The sequence below is a fragment of the Lepisosteus oculatus genome, chromosome 5 (genome assembly GCF_040954835.1).
Source record: "Lepisosteus oculatus isolate fLepOcu1 chromosome 5, fLepOcu1.hap2, whole genome shotgun sequence".
In the NCBI taxonomy this organism is placed as follows: domain Eukaryota; kingdom Metazoa; phylum Chordata; class Actinopteri; order Semionotiformes; family Lepisosteidae; genus Lepisosteus; species Lepisosteus oculatus.
This window is the reverse complement of record NC_090700.1, coordinates 12,461,983-12,479,219: the sequence shown is the minus strand read 5'-3', so window position 1 is coordinate 12,479,219 and position 17,237 is coordinate 12,461,983. Positions and strand designations below refer to the sequence as shown.

Sequence of the window (17,237 nt, the reverse complement as noted above, 5' to 3'; positions counted from 1 at the left end):
ACATCAATGTCATCTACCACGTCAGTCAACTGAAAAGCTTAAATGTTGTGTGGAAAGAAAAGCCACTAGTGTTTTGAAAAATATTGTTCAAGTCAATGGCCCCCTCCTCCCCTCACCCAGGTTTCTGGTCTGGAGGCTAAACAGAAATTCAAGTGATGGTAAACCGGATGGAATAGGTCACAATGACATTTAAAGTGATGGAGGAAAGGTTGTGTGCTTTGGAATGCAGACATGTAAATGAAAGGCCTGAGTGCTTCTGAGCTTCACCCAGCGGTGCGCTGTGAACCTCACAGGTGGCAGCAGTCCAGCCAGGAAGTAGTCCTGTCACAAGGCATAAAGCAGAGATGCTGAGCTTACAGGGACGGGTCAGCACTCCTTGACTAGAGTTTGTAGGACAGAACTTGAGAGACATGGCGCGAATACTATTCTACTCACTGCACTCCTGTCGGTTCCCATTTGGGTGTTGCTGCTCTATGGTGTGAGAACTCGGGAGGTTCCCCTCACTTACTGTACATTCTACAGCCCCCTAGCAGTTCTTCTCACTGAACACTTCACTTCCTCTGAACAAACAGATCTGCTTTTTTATTCTCTTCTCCTTAAATGGCATCCCACTCTTACGGCTAAAAGATAAAGATATACATGTAGATAACATTAAATCTGCATCCTCACACTAAGTCTGCAGGTTTTGACCTGAGCGAAATGTTCTGAGTGCCTCAAAGACTACAGCACACTTGGCATAGTCTCATTTTATTGTTTAGGGAACTATGGGATTGATTAGAAAGACAGTAACAGAAAAAAGGGATTACTCCAGAGAGTTGTGACCTCTGAAAGCCTCTTAATAGGTTCAGAATGACTCATCGATTCTGAGCAAGATATAATAACTAGAACAAAATGTTACACACGGTGCTGGTGCTCTCTCTATTTTCAAAATAAAAATACTTTATCACAGTCCCACATGGTACGTAGATGGAAAAACAAGGTATCTGACAAATATGTTCCTCACTTTAGGCAGAGACTTCTGTAATGTGTTCAGAATGGTAAAACCACCATTTTAGGAACAGAACATATTCCAAATAAGAGTAAGGAGATGGTTGTTGGGCACTGTAGATTGAAAAGAGGAAGAGGCTGCTGTATATCCAGTGACAGTCATTCGATTGAGCCATCGAATTGCTGTAATGGAAGGGAGAATAGATCTTTTTCTTGTACCGAAGACCTGTGTGTAACTCTTTACAGTAGAAGCATGGTTGTTATTGATGTGGAGCTGAATTTCCCATTGGTCATTTGGTTTTTGTTACACTTCATTGAAAGCTACCTTTTTCCGCCTTGTCTCAATCTGTAAGAAAGAATGATGTTTTAAGTTGCCAAATGTTCATTGCCATTCAGTACCTGCTTTTGCGATTTGCTTTAGTTATAGAGATGATTAGAATGTTGAGATTTGTTGCTAAAATTTGCAAAACTGTTACATTCAAACTTTTGCCACTGTACATTATGTGTATGCTAATAATTTTGGGGGTTGATGATGCAAGAATCTGTGCTTTTCATAAGAACGGATAGTTATGGCCAATTACAGCCTGAATATGCAACCGAAATAAGTTCTTTTTTCATACCTAGAAGGATACAAATCGAAATATAAAAATTGCATCACAAAGATATCTTATGTTAAAGTAGCTCTGAGATGGCTTTCTTGATTTTAAAAGCACATTATGATAGATCGTGATAGATTAGATTTCAGTATAATATAATCCTTCTGACATATCTTTACCTCAGTGCACACTAAATAAATCCTGTCACGTAGGATATATAACGTAATAGGACACTTCTGCTGGCTAGACAGTTGGAATGTAATTGGTAATATTTTTCTCTCTGGAAGAAACATGGCTCTGCCATTTTTAGAAATAATGAGCATCAGATAAGATTGTGCATGATCATAGCGAATGTCCCCAGAGAAAAATCAATACTGTAACTGTATTAAACATATTTCTTAGTTGGAAACACGTGATTGTGTAAGCTGTCTGCTTCAGTGTTTCCTAATGCCAGCATTAAACACTACTGGTGACATAATATGAACTAGATATGCACTAAAGTGTTTTATATATTAAAAAAAAAACATCCTTTCTGTTCTTCTCCATGGAAAAATAAATTACAATCTGGACTCTTAACCTGATCAAGAACATTTCAGGATATAAGAAACAAGATTGCAATTAAACCTGTTCAGTAGATCTTTGTTGGAGATCTTTTTGAAACACCTGAACACCTAGATTATTCTATTTGACCAATTTAAAGATGAATTAATTTTTATTTAAAGATTACATTCTAACTCTGGGGGAACCCTTCAATCATGTAGAAGAAATTTCTATATTTAACAGCTAATACAAGCATGGTAAAGGTGAATGGAGTAATAAAGCCATCCCATCCAAGTTTGAAGATTTTCTGTGTCATTTCCCAACACGTTTTGTGAAACGATTAAGGCTGCCATACCAATGTGTACTCCTGACCTCAAAATAGACCACACTTTCACGGTTTTTGTGTTTTGTTGGCATGAGAACTTCAGCATGTTTTTCTCTGTTATGATTTGGTTTTAAGTGTGTAAAGTTGACCCAAAGGTAAAAAAAAACATAGCGGTGAAGTAAACATTAAGTGAGATCTCTACTTCATAGCTCATCTTTGTCCTTTTCTTGTGCAGGTATCTTTGCTGTGACACCCAAACCGAAATGAGAGAGTGGTTTGCCACCTTTATGAGCATACAGGTGTGAGACATTATATTTTGAATGCAATTTTGCTTGTATGAACCATGGATTTCAAAAAGAAATATAAAGAAGTATTCTCACATAAAGCTATTTGTTTCCATCTTGAAGTTAGTGGAAATCAGTAGAAAGGGACAATGTATTGTGGGTATTTAGGAAGCCAAACATTGCAGCACTGGGGCCCTGGGTTCAAGTCCTGGGGTGCTATCCGAATGGAGTTTGTATGTTCTCCCCGTGTTTGCATGGGTTTCCTCTCGGCACTCCGTTTTCCTCCCACAGGTCAAAGACGTACAGGTAGGTTTTTTGGATTCTTGGAAAATTGGCCCTGGTGTGAGTGTGTGCATGTTTGTCTGTGTGTCCCCTGAACTGGACTTGCATCCCATCCGGTGTCCTTGTGTCCATTGCTTGCCCAGGAGAGACTCTGGCTCCCCCACAACGGTGTATTGGATAAAGCGGTTAGAAAATGGATGGAAGGAATAAGGATCTTGAAATACAACAATTGAGTTATTTTCCTGAATGGTGTCATGGGTAATATAGCAAAGCTTTTGGGATTTCCTGGAATATTAATGCTCTTTTACTGCCATTTCCACAGTGATAGGGGGGACCTGTCAAGTAAAGTGAAGTAAAGCTTGCACAGAGTAATTATAAAGTGTTCCTGATCGTCTTTCTCTGCCTACAGAATGATGGCAACATGTGGCCTTCAGAATCTGTGAAGATGCGAGCATCTCGTGTGCAGCTTGATACCAGGTTGGGTAATAGATCTTTAATCCCGCTGAGGGGCAGCGAAAACGAGATGAGAAACAGCGTGGCTGCTTTTACTGCTGATCCGCTTGCTGTGAGTCCAATCAAACGATCAACCTGTCGATCCGTCCATCAATTGGTCACTTGGTCTGTCTTGTGATGGGACAGTTGACTGATCAATTGAACAAGAAAGTAGGCCTCTCTCTTGAAAAATTGGAGAAGTGATTCTTGCTGTTCATTGGGCCTTTTAATTGTGGGTGTACTTTTCCATTATGGCACACACTACTGTACCTTGCACAGGAATCCATATTCCTGGGGTCTGTCTCTCATTGAGCTGTTGTTCTAAGCTGCATCTATATCTGATATATACTGTAAGGCTTTATTTGTGGAGCATTGAAGAGTGTCATAAATCTCAGTTATACATTCATGACTGCTTAATTATACAGTATGTAATGTATATGCAGTATACAGTATATAATATATACTGTATATGTACAGGTAGTGGACAAGAAAATGGAATCACAGATGAAAAGTTACTTAATAAGGCATTGGATGACCATGTGCAGTCAATAAGGCTTGCTGTATACATACGGTATACATAGCATAGAGCCTGCCAGCATTTGGAATTCTAAGGTAGGTGCGGCACCATTCTTCCACTGGAAAGTCAGTCGACTCGCTGAAGGAGGTGGAAAACGCTGTCTCAGGCATAGTCCCAGAATACCTCATTAATGCTTGACAGGTTGGTTTAGATCCGGTGATGGAGAAGGCCATGACTTAGGGATAACTTCGGTGTCGTGCTCATCAAACCACTGGGCAACTACTGTACATGTGCTCCGTGGATGGGTGGACTGTCATCCTGTAAGATACTTTTGCCAACAGGGTAGAAATGTTTCAAAACGATCACTCAGTACCATAAATAAATAACACAGACTTTGTCTTCTAAGGGAATACGTATACTGGAACTATGCCAGGAAAATGCATCCCTCACCATTACAGAACCAACAGACGTCTTCACTGTTGGCACCAAGCATTCAGGGCAGTAGAATTCTTTTGGTTGGAGACAACCGTGAACTTGTCCATTTGACGTGAACATGGTGAAGGATTAATCATCTGCCTATACCACTTTTCTCTACCTCTGGTTGTCCATTGTCTGTTGCTATGCTCCACTGGACATACAGTGCATTGCCAGTGTAATTGGTGGTTTGTGCACAGCAACCTGACTATGGTATCCTATCTGAGGAGCTCTCAGTAGACCGTAAATAATTTTTCTCAGATTTTGATTACTCTACAGTTCCTCATCTGTTTTGCATTGTGCTTCAGATGAATGCAGAGATATCACAATCTTGGAGTACTCCCTTCCACCACAGTTGACATTTGCAGGTGATGTCTTTTCCTCTGATTTCCATCACCTTATTCACTATTAATTGTGAAACATCAGCGAGTTGAGCTGTCTTGAGGATTGAAGAGTTTGTGAATATGCCCCAACAATCACACCTTTTCAAAGTCACTGAGGCCTGCTCTTGCACATACTGTATACCATCTATGATAATAGATCAGGCAACCTGGCCTGTCCAGCATTTTTGTACGTCCTTAAACGTGTTACCATATTATTTGCCTGATTGACGCGTGAGCCACATGTGTGAGAGGCCCTTGCTTTCAATAAACACGATGTTCCACACCGAGGTTTTTCCATGTTTTTGTCCACTACCTGTATGAATGTACACACAATGCATTTATGAGTTCATGTGCCTTTGCTTGTATTCATGCATGTTTAAAATAGACAATGTAAACAAGATCTTTTGATGAGCAAAGCAAAATGTTAAAAGTTGAAAAATAAGTGACTCAGGAATGAATTGGTTTATTCAACATTTTATGCAGAAAAAAGTATACAGTACTTAGAAACCATATTTTATTCCACTTCTTTCCAGAATGAAGAAAAAAAAAACATTTTAATAGTCAAAAACCTATATGTCTTCTCTAATGTTGCTCTTGTGATTGTAGACCTTAGGCATTTTTCAAGCATTACATGGAGGCTTGAACTGCTGCCTTACAGCTCTTGGGTCCTGGGTGCTGGGTTTGGTGGCCTTTGGCATCTTCTGTGTGGATTTTCCATTTGTTCCCTGTAGCTTTGTGGGTTTTCGCCAGGTGCTCTTGATTTCTCTCCTACTTCAAAGATGCGCTGTTTAGAATAATTGTCATCTCTGAATTGCCCCCTTTTTACTTGTGTGAACCGTATGTGATGTTCTTTCTAAGATGTAACCTGTCCATTATAAAGATGTTAAATATAAAATTCTATTTTATATTCAATGAATTTAAAAAGATAGGTATTTACTCTGCTACATTTATTTTGTTCCTGTTGTAGACAGTGATAAAAACTGTTCAAATGATCTATTGTTAGAAATGTATTTTTATGTTTTATGTAATAAAGAATGTACCATATTGCAATGATAAGGACATAGGTTAAAAAAAATCTCTAAACAGAACAGAAATTGCATTCACACTAAACAGTAATACTACTCATACTACTGCTGGAATTAATTTACCTTTTGCTGTCTACTCTCATCATATTCCTGCCTAGATTAAATCACAAAGGAGATTATTATTTTCTGAAAGTGTATGCTAGCTCTTAGATGTATAAAACTATGGCTTCTAGTTAACATCCTTTTAAGTCCATTTCAGAGTGTTTTAAAGTCTAAAAAGTACCATGAAAATCGGCAGTTATGGAAATACCATTGCATGCAATGTAAATCAGAAGTATCCAATTTAATTAGCTTAAAGAAAAGGTTCTTCAAATATTGTGGCTGAAAGTGCATAAGTTATATTTAAACATTTTTATTTTGCTAAAGATTTGTTTTTTAAAGGAATTTAGTTGTGAATTGTTGAAAATATTTATTCTAACGGTATGATCCTATTTTTATAGGTGCCTTTGAGTATGAGAGGGCATTTGAGAGTATAAAGAGCAGGTCCATGTGAGATACTAGTCAATTACAGATTGAACCATTGGCAGTGCTGGTGGCCATTAGCAGCAGTTATGCAGACCTAGATCTGTCTGGCTCAACAATACGTCAGACCCATTGCTGTCTTGTGTCCACAACCCTCCAGGAACAAGTTCAGAGCCCCATCCACTGCTCAGTGCTGCCCCCTAGTTAAAATCGGTGCCTAAAGGTAGTGTTTTGAACTGTCGAGATGAGGACTTCATATTGTGCTGTGCACTCCTTAATTCTCGTTTTGCCTTGCAGCTCTTCCGAAATGTATGAAAGTTCAGCTTAACATTCAGGTAAGTGATTCAAAAGTGGAAATATTTTTTGACAGGAAAAGAGAATTTACAGAACTGGACACAACGTTCATAATGTATTCTATAGGTGTTTTTTAAATGGTTTGTTCAGTATCAAAACCAATTAGTAGAATTAGAAATATGACATATTCTGTTTTATTATTATTGCTGTGTTAAAATAGTAGTTTTCCTAGCTTATTACAACTTTGTAATTAATACTGAGCATCATTTAAAAACACAAGAAACAAGTATACTGAAAAGAATAACTTTGGTTGTGTGTTTTTAATGACTCTTGCAATATAGTTTCTAAATTTGTTTTGATGGTGCAGTTGACTGTGTAGTGTTTCACCTTATGCTGTTTTTCCAAAAGGCATGTTTTAATTAGTTTTTGGTGTTTAAAATAATACTGTTTAAATGCTCATTGAAGTAAGTTAACAGTAACACTTATAAAAGAAAGTAATTTTCTCTGACATGTCCACTATTTCATGCTTACCTGTACATATACTCTCTGATGTTAGTTTTAATAAATCTATATTTTGTAATGTTTCTGAGCACAGTAAGAAGCAGCCAGCACAGGACAAGCAGGAGGATGACTGTTTAAGAGGTCTTCTGGCAGAGATGGAAGATGGAATCTAAAACAATTTTTTGCACAAAGACTTTACTGTGTTCTCTGACCATACGGACTGTAAAAAAATCAAGGAGGCCTCAGAAGGGCTTATATACTTCCATGCTCAAGTGAAAGGCCAGTTGGCAGTGATTTATTCAGACACAACACACTCTGCCTCTTTTCTTATCATCCCTTCTGGGTAAATTTCCCACAGATTTTGAAAGTTGCACGTCTACACTTGGTGAAGCCGGGGACTAGGCATGCCTGAAGGCACATAACCACAGCCTCCTCTCCCAAGCTGTTTCAGTGTTAAAAAGCTCTGGTAAAGACTGGTATGATAGGCACTGTGCCTTTCAAAGAGGGGCTAAGGTGAACAAAAAAGTGCAATCAAGTCTATCCCTACCCATTTTTCCATTGTGTATTGGAACCTCTGTGTTCAATAAATAACTGAATCCAGTGGAGACGTGATGGTTCTTCAGACGTCTTGAAAAAATGAAAACCTGTGACTGAATGCATCAAAAGTTTGTTGTTCTTGTTCTGTTAATCATCATCATTGTACACTCTGGACAAAAAAAATACTGAGAATAATAACTTTGGCTTATGTGTGTTTATCCTCAAAAGACTATAAAAGAGAAAGCATGCTTCTCTATTGGATCAACTCATTGACGTTCCAGATTGATAGGTGTCATTTGACTGAGGGATATACTGTATGTCTGAGGTCTTTGGCAAAATGATTAATATTTACACATTTTAAATCTTTAATTTCATTTCATTAAAATAAACACTTCTGGTTTGCTCTGTAGAAGAGTTAATGCTATGCACCAGTAACTAATTTTTAAACTATTAAACTTTTAAAATATCAGTTTAACAAAAGGAAGCCTTCCAAGCTTTGCTTTCTTTAGCTTTGTTTTTGAAAGGTTAATAAGAAGGTATGTCTTGGCAACTTAATTGAATGTTCTTAAAATGTTTTTTTGTTTAATTTATTTGTATGGCAGCATTTTAGTCTCCACATTTCTTATGTAATTGTGGAGGCAAATGACAGTAGAGAAATTCACTTCTTTAAAAAAAGTCTTTGTATAAAATGATCTAGAGCAGACTTTTCTGTCAATCTCTCCCAAGTCCAAACACAAAGTTTGATAGACCTGCTAGAACCCAATTGTCAACCGTAAAAGTTGTTGTAATAAACTAGCTTGGATTTGGTAGGGAAATAAAAATTTTATAAGATTGCAAGAACAATATTAGGGGAAGCTGAGGAAGAAATTCAGAGACAAATAGTATTGTTTCCAAAGTATACATAGTATAAAAGGTCAGTATCTCCTGGGGGGGGGGTTTGGTAATACAAAGAAAATCTTACTTTTTATACAGTCATTTCATTTTTTCTTTTGTAATTAAACTTAAATCATTAAGTGCCTTGGCTTTGCAAATTAAGCAACTTGGATACTTTGCGTTTCAGAAAAATACAGACATTGATTTCTCTTTAGCTTAATGGGCTGAAAGGTGGCATTGTATTTTGTAGTATAAAACAGAATATGAGAACACAAATAACCCCAGTGAATATTCCCTGTTTTGTATTAAAGAGTGAGCCTTCATTTCATATCTTCATTATAGAAATTGCTATAAACACTCTTAGTAAATCACAGAGTGCTGGAATTCAGAAGGCTGTCGTGAGTTTGTTCTTCTCTCAGACATTTAGGAAATCTGAAGATTGAAAGAAAATCCACTGGTAGAATCCCACAGAATCCCATTGTCTTGTATTAATGTCTATTTACATACATCAAAGGTTTCAGAAACACTAGAAAAAAACATCACTCTGCACATGATGGACATCAGGAACCTCTGTTCTTCCCATAACAGAAAGCCACATACTGTACCTTGCAACACTACATCCTTTGCAGATGGTTGGGTAAAATTCTCTCCTGCTTTTTCCCAGCTACTGTCGTGAAAGCCCTGAGATATCCATTGACACAAGACGAAGCCGTCTCTGTGTTTTGCTTACTCTTGATTATACGCCTCTGAAAATGTGTGTGCTTTTTCATCCGAAATGGGGAAAGAGGTACGCCATCACAGGACACATAAAGCCTTTCCTTCACATAAGAAAGCAGAGACGTTTTAGAGTTATAGAAGTTGTTACATGAATTCTTAGCACGTTGTTCTATTGATGGGTTCTCTTGTATAGTAATTCTTATTCATGTAAGGTTGTGCTGTCTGGAAAGTACAGTTCAGCACTTGTGGCAGTCTTCATTACACCTTGTGACTTTCTTCTTTCTCTGTTTGTACAGTATGTTGCAGTTTACATGTATGTGCTTTGCTCTTCCTGTCATCTTGTGAATGTTTATGAAATTCATTCATTCAATGTTGATTTGTATAAAGTGTTTGCATATTAATTTTAGAGTGTACCTTTTTATCATTTGTAAAAAATGTAGCAATAACTGGGAAGCTACTGTAGAAATTGAAGGTGACTCAACTTAAAGTGCAAATGCATGGTTTCAATGGATCACCTTCTAATTAAGCAATAAACCATTACTGTAATCTGCTTAGTTTGTGGGATTTCTTGAACTATGATTGATATCTAGAATGTGGAGTGGTGTACATATGACAGGAGCTTCTGAAATATTGTTTTCTGATTGTTTAAAGATAAGATGGTTTCTATATTGTAAATATCTACTTACGAGTCAGCAATTTAGATTTAACTGTATTGGATGCACTCTTAATTTACCTTGATCCTTGTACTTATTTTATTTTACTTTTCTAGATTTTAATTGCTTTTCCCTCTTTTTTTTAACAGCATCAAAATAAACAAAACAAGCATAATATGTTAATTATTTTGATGCCATGGGGGCCTGCAAAACTATTTTAGAATTACAAGAGCAAAGAAGAGGATAGCGTGTACTGTAGATTTACGTGTCTACCTTGTTTTCCATCTTACTGTAAGTGTTTAGTGGAGGTTAAATAAGAAACCTTTGGTAACTGTCCTATAGAATGTCCTGATAGTTGTAATTAAATAATCAGCAGGTTGCCTGTGTAATTCCTGACAGCCGTGTTACTGCTGCAGTGATCATTTGCTCAAGGATAAATCAGGTCATCTATTCAGATTAAAATTGCTTCATTTGGTCATTAGAATTAAATGCAATAAAATTGCCCTTTAATTTTTTTCCTTCAATTCTCAAAATCTGAAATGAAGCATTATTTGAATCCATCACCCATTCTTTGAGTCTTGGAACATGTCTCTCTTTTCCCCTCCTGTCTTTAATTGAACACATTTCAACTGTGGATTTCTAAAAAATAGAGGGGAAAAAATCATTTCTCTTGAACATCTGTTATGGTGCATGTATGCTTAGCTTCTCTTCATCATAAATGACAGGATATCACAATGTGCACTCAAGCCAGTGCTTGTCTGTTTAGCCGTGAGGCACAGTGGTGTGTTAGATTGAGTTTAACATTGGAAACTATTGCCTATTTTGTTGGTATGCTGAAAAGAACCAATGCTACAGATTGACATTACTGTAGATGCACAAATACTCTATATAGAACTGATTATAGATGATCTACTCAGGCCTTGCAAAAAGGAAATCGGTTTACCTGAAAACTCTAAACCTAATTACTCAATAAAATCAACCACATTTTCTTCAGCCACTGAAGAAGGCCTGTCCATTTGATATGCAGTGGTGAAACAGGTATGTTTGGAAGTGAAAACTGTATTTTGCAGCAACGGGTAGAGTGGAGCTTCATAGTACCGAGGAATGGAACAATCTATGCATAGATACAGGGCTTGGAAGTTCCTTGGGAGTGTCTTGCTGCTGATATGCAATTACCAACTCTTCACAGTCATGGGGAAAAAATGGTAAGAGCCTTGGGAGATTTGATCAACTGAAACCAATGAAGGAAGACTCACCTGACAGCAAGGTAATAATGTCCTTCATGTACGTTCAGTTGAATTGCATTTATTGTATGGGAGAACTAAATAGTTGTTTGATTTGGATTCTGCAAGAATGATTTTTTTTTGGTGTAAAATGTTCACAAGTTTTTTTTTAAATCTGACTCAAAGTAAATGCAGGTAATGGCCAAGATTAAAAAAACCCATGCTTGAGCCAGCTGTCAGATGTTTGTGTCCATGCTATGAAAGGTCACCATCAAGTTTTCATTTTGGCAGGTTGGTCACAGGTTTCATATTTAATCTGGGCTGGCCCACAAATGAAAACAAGCGTCCTCCAAGTTCCATTTAATTAGTTTTGTGGAGCAAAAACTCAAAGTTACTGGTACTGTACATCCAAGTCCTGGAAACTTTGAATGTCACACGGCTTAGTTGTGCATCATAACTTGAGCAAAAAAAAAAATGGTTTCATTTTGATGCAATAAGAAAATCCAAAAAATATTCAGTAAGAGGCTTTGTTTCTTGAAACAGAAGGTGGTAAAATACATACTGTATATGGTATGTTTTTTCCTCATAATGATGATTTTAAGATCCTAAGAACAGACTTATCTGCCTGGTTCTCATGGGTCCCATGAAGTCGGCTTTTCCCCAAAGTGACAGTGTGTTTTGCATGACTCAGACTCACCAGAGTTTTGTAAGATGCAGGCGGCTGGAAGACTGAGTCACAGTTGGATGCAGCTGTTCTGTTATCTTCTCTCTACCACACAGAAAGCAATACTGACACTTCAGGGTCATTCTAGGCTCAAGGAGGAGACATGATAAACAATTGGCTAATAGCAGATGATATACCCTTTGTGTCCTGGTTCTGCAATCATAAGTACAAATATAGCTAGCTTATAAAGTGTATAAGGACTGAAAAAGTTGCCGGCTCTGAGGATTTAGTTTTACCTCCAAAGCATCACATTGTGCAGAGACAGAAGACAAAGGTTCATTCTTTCTGGTGAAGACTCGGTGCTGCCAGAGAAAGCTTGACACCATGTCTGCGTGAGAGGTGACTGTGAATGGAAGCTGCGTGAAAATGAAACTGGAAAAGGAAAGCTAGTTAAAAAGCAAATGATCTTAGGATGGTTCTCTGAATAATTTTTTTGGGGAGGTATTTTATATCCGTTACATTTTTCCCCAAAAGGCTAGCGGTGTGTTCGCTGGTTGTTTCATTTTCACTGGACACACAAAACAACAAAAATATAATTCAAATCTTTATAAGTACACTATGAATTTTGGTCAGCAAAAAAAGAGTTCTAAAAAGAATGATATTAATTGCAATGTTTGAAAAGTCGCTCTGGGAAGCAGCCAATTATATGGTTAACCACAGCATATGTTTTATGCAAAATGTTTAGAATCTTTTTTTGTTGGCGTTATTCATACAATTCTTTGACAAATTAGGGACAGCATGGTAATGTAACAGTTATTGATTCTTGGTTCCTGGGTGTGAGTCTGGACTGGAGCACAATCTGTGTTGAGTTTGCATGTTCTCCCACATGTTTCCTCCAGGTGCTCGGGTTTTCATTCTGCTCTGTAAAGACGTGTCCAGGTTTATTGACATCTCTAAATTATTACCCAAGCGTGCCTTGTAGCATGTGTCTTGCGATGGGTTTACATCTTGTCTGGGTTTTGATCAAGCCTGACATTCTGCGCCTACCTGGTTGGGCTCAGGCTTGCTGTCAGCCTCCAAGGATGAAACAGCCAGTGAAGTGAATGCATTTCAGCATCCTGTAATGGCGTGACTTTTGTCTCAAAAGTGAAATGTTAACGTGCGTCATAGGACATCAGGCTGAAGAGGAGCTTGTTTTGTGCAATCAAGCCTAAATTAAAATGAATACTCTGACTTTCGCTTGGAAATTGTGACTTGGTACTTAATGGGGACTTTCCACTGAGTCAAGACAATTCACCTGTCAGAAAGTGATCATAGTTTTGGAATTCATGGTTGGCAGGTTGGTTGGAGTCATGATCCTAGGAGTCCTATAGATATTATCCAAAAAATTAAATTGGAAATAACAATTGCATATATCAGGCCTTAGGTCCTATGACAGAAATAACATGCAGCGCCTAAGAACTGCTTTATCCTCCCCCAGTACTTGAGTCATTTGGGCCCATGGATTTTATTATCAACTGCTTCACACTGAGAGAGGAAAAAGCCAATAATTAAACCAATTAAGTCATTAATTTTTGGGGAAAAAATGTCAGCTCCGCCAGTTCTTGAGGGAAAGAACTCTTTAAAGTTAATGCAACCAAGATCTTGTCATTGTATATTCTTTATTAATTGTTTTCATTCACTGTAAGTTGTCAAATTCAAGGACTCCTTGGAACACATTGTGTTTGCAGGTCCTATATATAAGACATTCATTTTTCCAGGATTTCTTATATTTAATTTGACCTTCACATCCATTAACATTTAATGTGGTGAAGTATGGGGTAGACATTTTAAGGAGACCACCTTCCCTGCCAAGCTCCAATTATGGTTTTAATGTCTCTGAACCTTTAAAGTGTTCCCATGGCAACCAGTTCTGACTGAGAAAGTCTTCATAAATTGCAAGGATTGTTTTGCAAATTCATCTGCATGTTAAGCAATGCATGTACCCTCTTGGAAAAGCTAGTAGGATATTAGGAGCAATGATTATGAAGTATTGTAGTAGGAATTTCTACAGTAGAGTTTGCACATACTGTAGCACAATCTCAATTACAATGCGACAGAGATTATTTTTGTTTTAGTTTTAGAGAGGATTTTTTGGGGTTTCAGAGTCAAAGGCCTACTACAGTTCAGCAGTTATGGAGATAATTAGCTCAGCCATGTATCTGAATCCAACATAATGTAAACCAGGCATCCAAGTTCTTATGGACCAGATCTGTCCACCCTTCTTAATGGTTCATCTAGATTGTCCTCTCCCTATATCAGTAATGCTTAGATCTTCAACTAATGACATCTTGGAGAGTTTCATAGATATCTAGTTTGCTCTCCAAGTTCAATTCTCAGTGTTGCGTTTTCTAAAAAGCATGGCTTTAAAGGAGCCATAGCCAACATATGACCATTGAGAAGTCAGAATACAAGAACATAAGATGAACTTAAGATAAACCTAAGAACTACAGTACTATTGTTTGTAGAGTGTGTCGCAGTGTTCTTGAAAACTGTTCCAAATGTTTTCAGAGGTTAGATATTGGTGGTTTGTGTTCTAATTTGTATGAAAAGAGTGGTGTTCTCTTGCAGTCTTTCCAATTGAATGCTTAATGAGCACCTGCTGCAAGGGTTGATCAGATAGTTGATTACACCTGAGCATGTAGTGTGATAGGAAATCTGATACTCCAGATACTAGGTGGGAGTTTGGTCTGTAAAACTGGATGGAAGGTTCCCCAGCAGAGAATTGAATGAGTTTTGTTAAGAACAGAGGGAGGTTAACAATGACAGTATACAATCCATAGAAGAGCCAGCACAAAAGCGCAATTTTGGGGTTTTAAAAATGGTAAGATTTGTTCTTCTTAAAGATGCATTGCTAGCGCTGTTTGTTTGAAACTTATTCAAAAGCTTAGTTCGAAGTCTTTGAATAATGAACATTTATTTACAGTACACTTTTGGCAAGCTGTTGTTTTTGTTTATTGTTTTACACTGGAGATTTTATTTGAGAATTGATTTTTGCTTGTGGTATGGGAATATACACAACTTAATGTGTGTTACTGTATATTATTCTTTGCAATGGTAACTCAATGTCGGTAGTCTAAAATGTTTTAAGGTGACTTTAAATTAATACAGACAAATTCTGTGCAGGCTGTATTTAAACTAAAGCATTATTCACCTGATCTCATGTGTCATGGGATTTCTGGTATATAACAGCTGCCATGATCTCCCTGGTGGATTCTGTACTTCAGTGGTGGATAAAGTGGTTCAAAAGCATGTTACTATAAATGGTTTACATAAACAAAGGCTTAGTCGATGATCCTGTTGCTATTGAAGGTAGTCGTTTGGCACTAGTGTCTTACTGTACATGCATATACTGTATGCTATTCAGTTTCCATGTGTTTATTTTATAGAATGGGGAAACTGTAAATTGGTAATTAGAATTCAGACTTTGTACAAAGTTGTGAGGAGTTTAGAGGTTGCTGAAAGTGACTGTGTGCTTGTGGCTGTTGTGGTTCCAATTTGTGTTCTACTCCTGAGAGGCAGCATGTACTAAACAGACATTTTCAGGAATCAGTTTTGTATTATGACCAGTATACTGTATAGGGAAGCTGGTAGGAGTGTTCTGTATATGCTTTCTCTGAGATGTTCTGATTTTTTTGGTTGTAGCAGAGGCTTTCAATTTCCAAATGATGAAAGAGATATTGGATTTCCATGCATGTTCTTTAAAGAATGCTTGCATCAAGCACTAATTTCAGACTGGCAATAACAGTTAAACATGGATCCTGTGGGCAGCACACTAACACGGTGGTTAGCATTGCTAACCTGGGGTGTTGTCTGAATGGAGTTTGCATGTTCTCCCGATGTTCACGTGAGTTTCTTCCCAGTCTGTAAATATAGTTGTAGGTTATTTAGCTTCTGGGGAAATTTCCTCTATGTGTGAGTGCGTGCGTGTCTGCGTGTCCGCTCTGCAGTGAACAAGGTGTCCTGTCCACGGCGTACCATGCCTTGCTCCCATTGCTTACTGGGACAGACTCCGGCTCCTCCGCGAACCAGAATTGGAAGAAACAGTTAAAAATGAATTGATGGAAGTGGAACTTGGGAGCAATGTACAAACTGAAACTCTGGTGAGTTGTACTTTTATTACTGTATAAACATGCCCATTATCCATTAGACACAGCATGTCTGAGATTGAAGAGATCTTGGAAGCAGTTCTAACTTCTGCTGGATATGTTTAGATTTTGACAAGCCAGTTACACACATTCTTCTATAACTATTTATAGCGAAGTACATACTCAAGTAATTAAATCTATAAATATGCAGATTTTTGTTTCTGTGCAAAAGTATAATACTGAGGACGTTTTCCTAGATAAAATATAATGGTGTTAGCCATGATGTTATTAAATCTAAGGATCTTGGCATCTATTATTTTTGTTTTTGAGATCATGAATTGTTGGGGTCGTAATGTTACAACCCCCTTTTTATTGAAATGCATCTGTAACCCTCTGTGTTCACACAATTGGATAAGGTGGTCTGTCAGAAATTTTAAAATCTTGCGAGTACAAAATTATCACCTTTCTTAGACTCCACTTTCATGCAGCATCCTGTTGAATTATTTCCATGGTAACTCCACCCCTGCATTGCCATAGCAACGTTAGGGGGTGGCAAAAACAGAACATGCAACAAAAACAATTCTCCAAATCAGCCTCCTCCAGTGCGCATCACCTTTGTGACCCTCTTGGTTAGGCTACTAGCTTGTCTCTCGACACAGGAAATTCACTGACATCACAGCGAGAGGACATTGGTAACTTCTGTTTCAGATCACTGATAAAAGCTGGAGATCAGAAACCTGTGGGTGTATAACACAGGAACACAATCATTTCTGTAGTCCATGTAAGAACTGTGTACTACATAACCTGAGGCAAGACAATTTTTATAGATCAGATCTACTCAAGCTTTTTTTATTAAAAAATATTTTTATAGGCAGGATATGAAAAATCTCATTGTATGTATGTAATTATTACTACGCAGAAATATCTTGGGCAAGGTGCTCAAACTCAGTCCTTGGAGAACCTAGTGTCTTCTTTTTTGTCTCATTCAAATGGTCTAGCATTTAACAGCGTGAATGTTTTGAGTAATTGAGGCTGACTTTAAATAAAATCCTATGTATAACTTAAAAGATAATTATGTTAATTATTTAATTGACTGCCCTGATGGGAACACATCAGAAGACACTAGACCCTCCAAGAACTAAGGATACCTCTAGGCTTTGGTGTCATGGGGTGAAAATTGTTCCGTACCACACAGAATATATATTTTTTATTTTGCCACAA

The 17,237-nt window shown here is 37.6% G+C and overlaps 1 protein-coding gene across 7 annotated transcripts in view; it reads left to right on the top strand.

Moving 5' to 3' along the window:
- LOC102690463 (arf-GAP with Rho-GAP domain, ANK repeat and PH domain-containing protein 1) overlaps positions 1–9,899 on the top strand; it is an 80,274-nt gene extending 70,375 nt beyond the window's left edge. For 6 of the 7 annotated variants that reach the window (XM_069190117.1, XM_015341576.2, XM_069190118.1 and 3 more), the window contains 4 exons: positions 2,684–2,747; positions 3,424–3,579; positions 6,725–6,762; positions 7,317–9,899. In XM_069190117.1, coding sequence (XP_069046218.1) covers positions 2,684–2,747; positions 3,424–3,579; positions 6,725–6,742 — 238 coding nt within the window. In that variant the 3' untranslated portion in view covers positions 6,743–6,762; positions 7,317–9,899. The remainder of the gene's footprint in view (positions 1–2,683; positions 2,748–3,423; positions 3,580–6,724; positions 6,763–7,316) is intronic. The other variant, XM_015341577.2, reaches the window with a different exon arrangement.
- Positions 9,900–17,237: the final 7,338 nt, after the last annotated feature.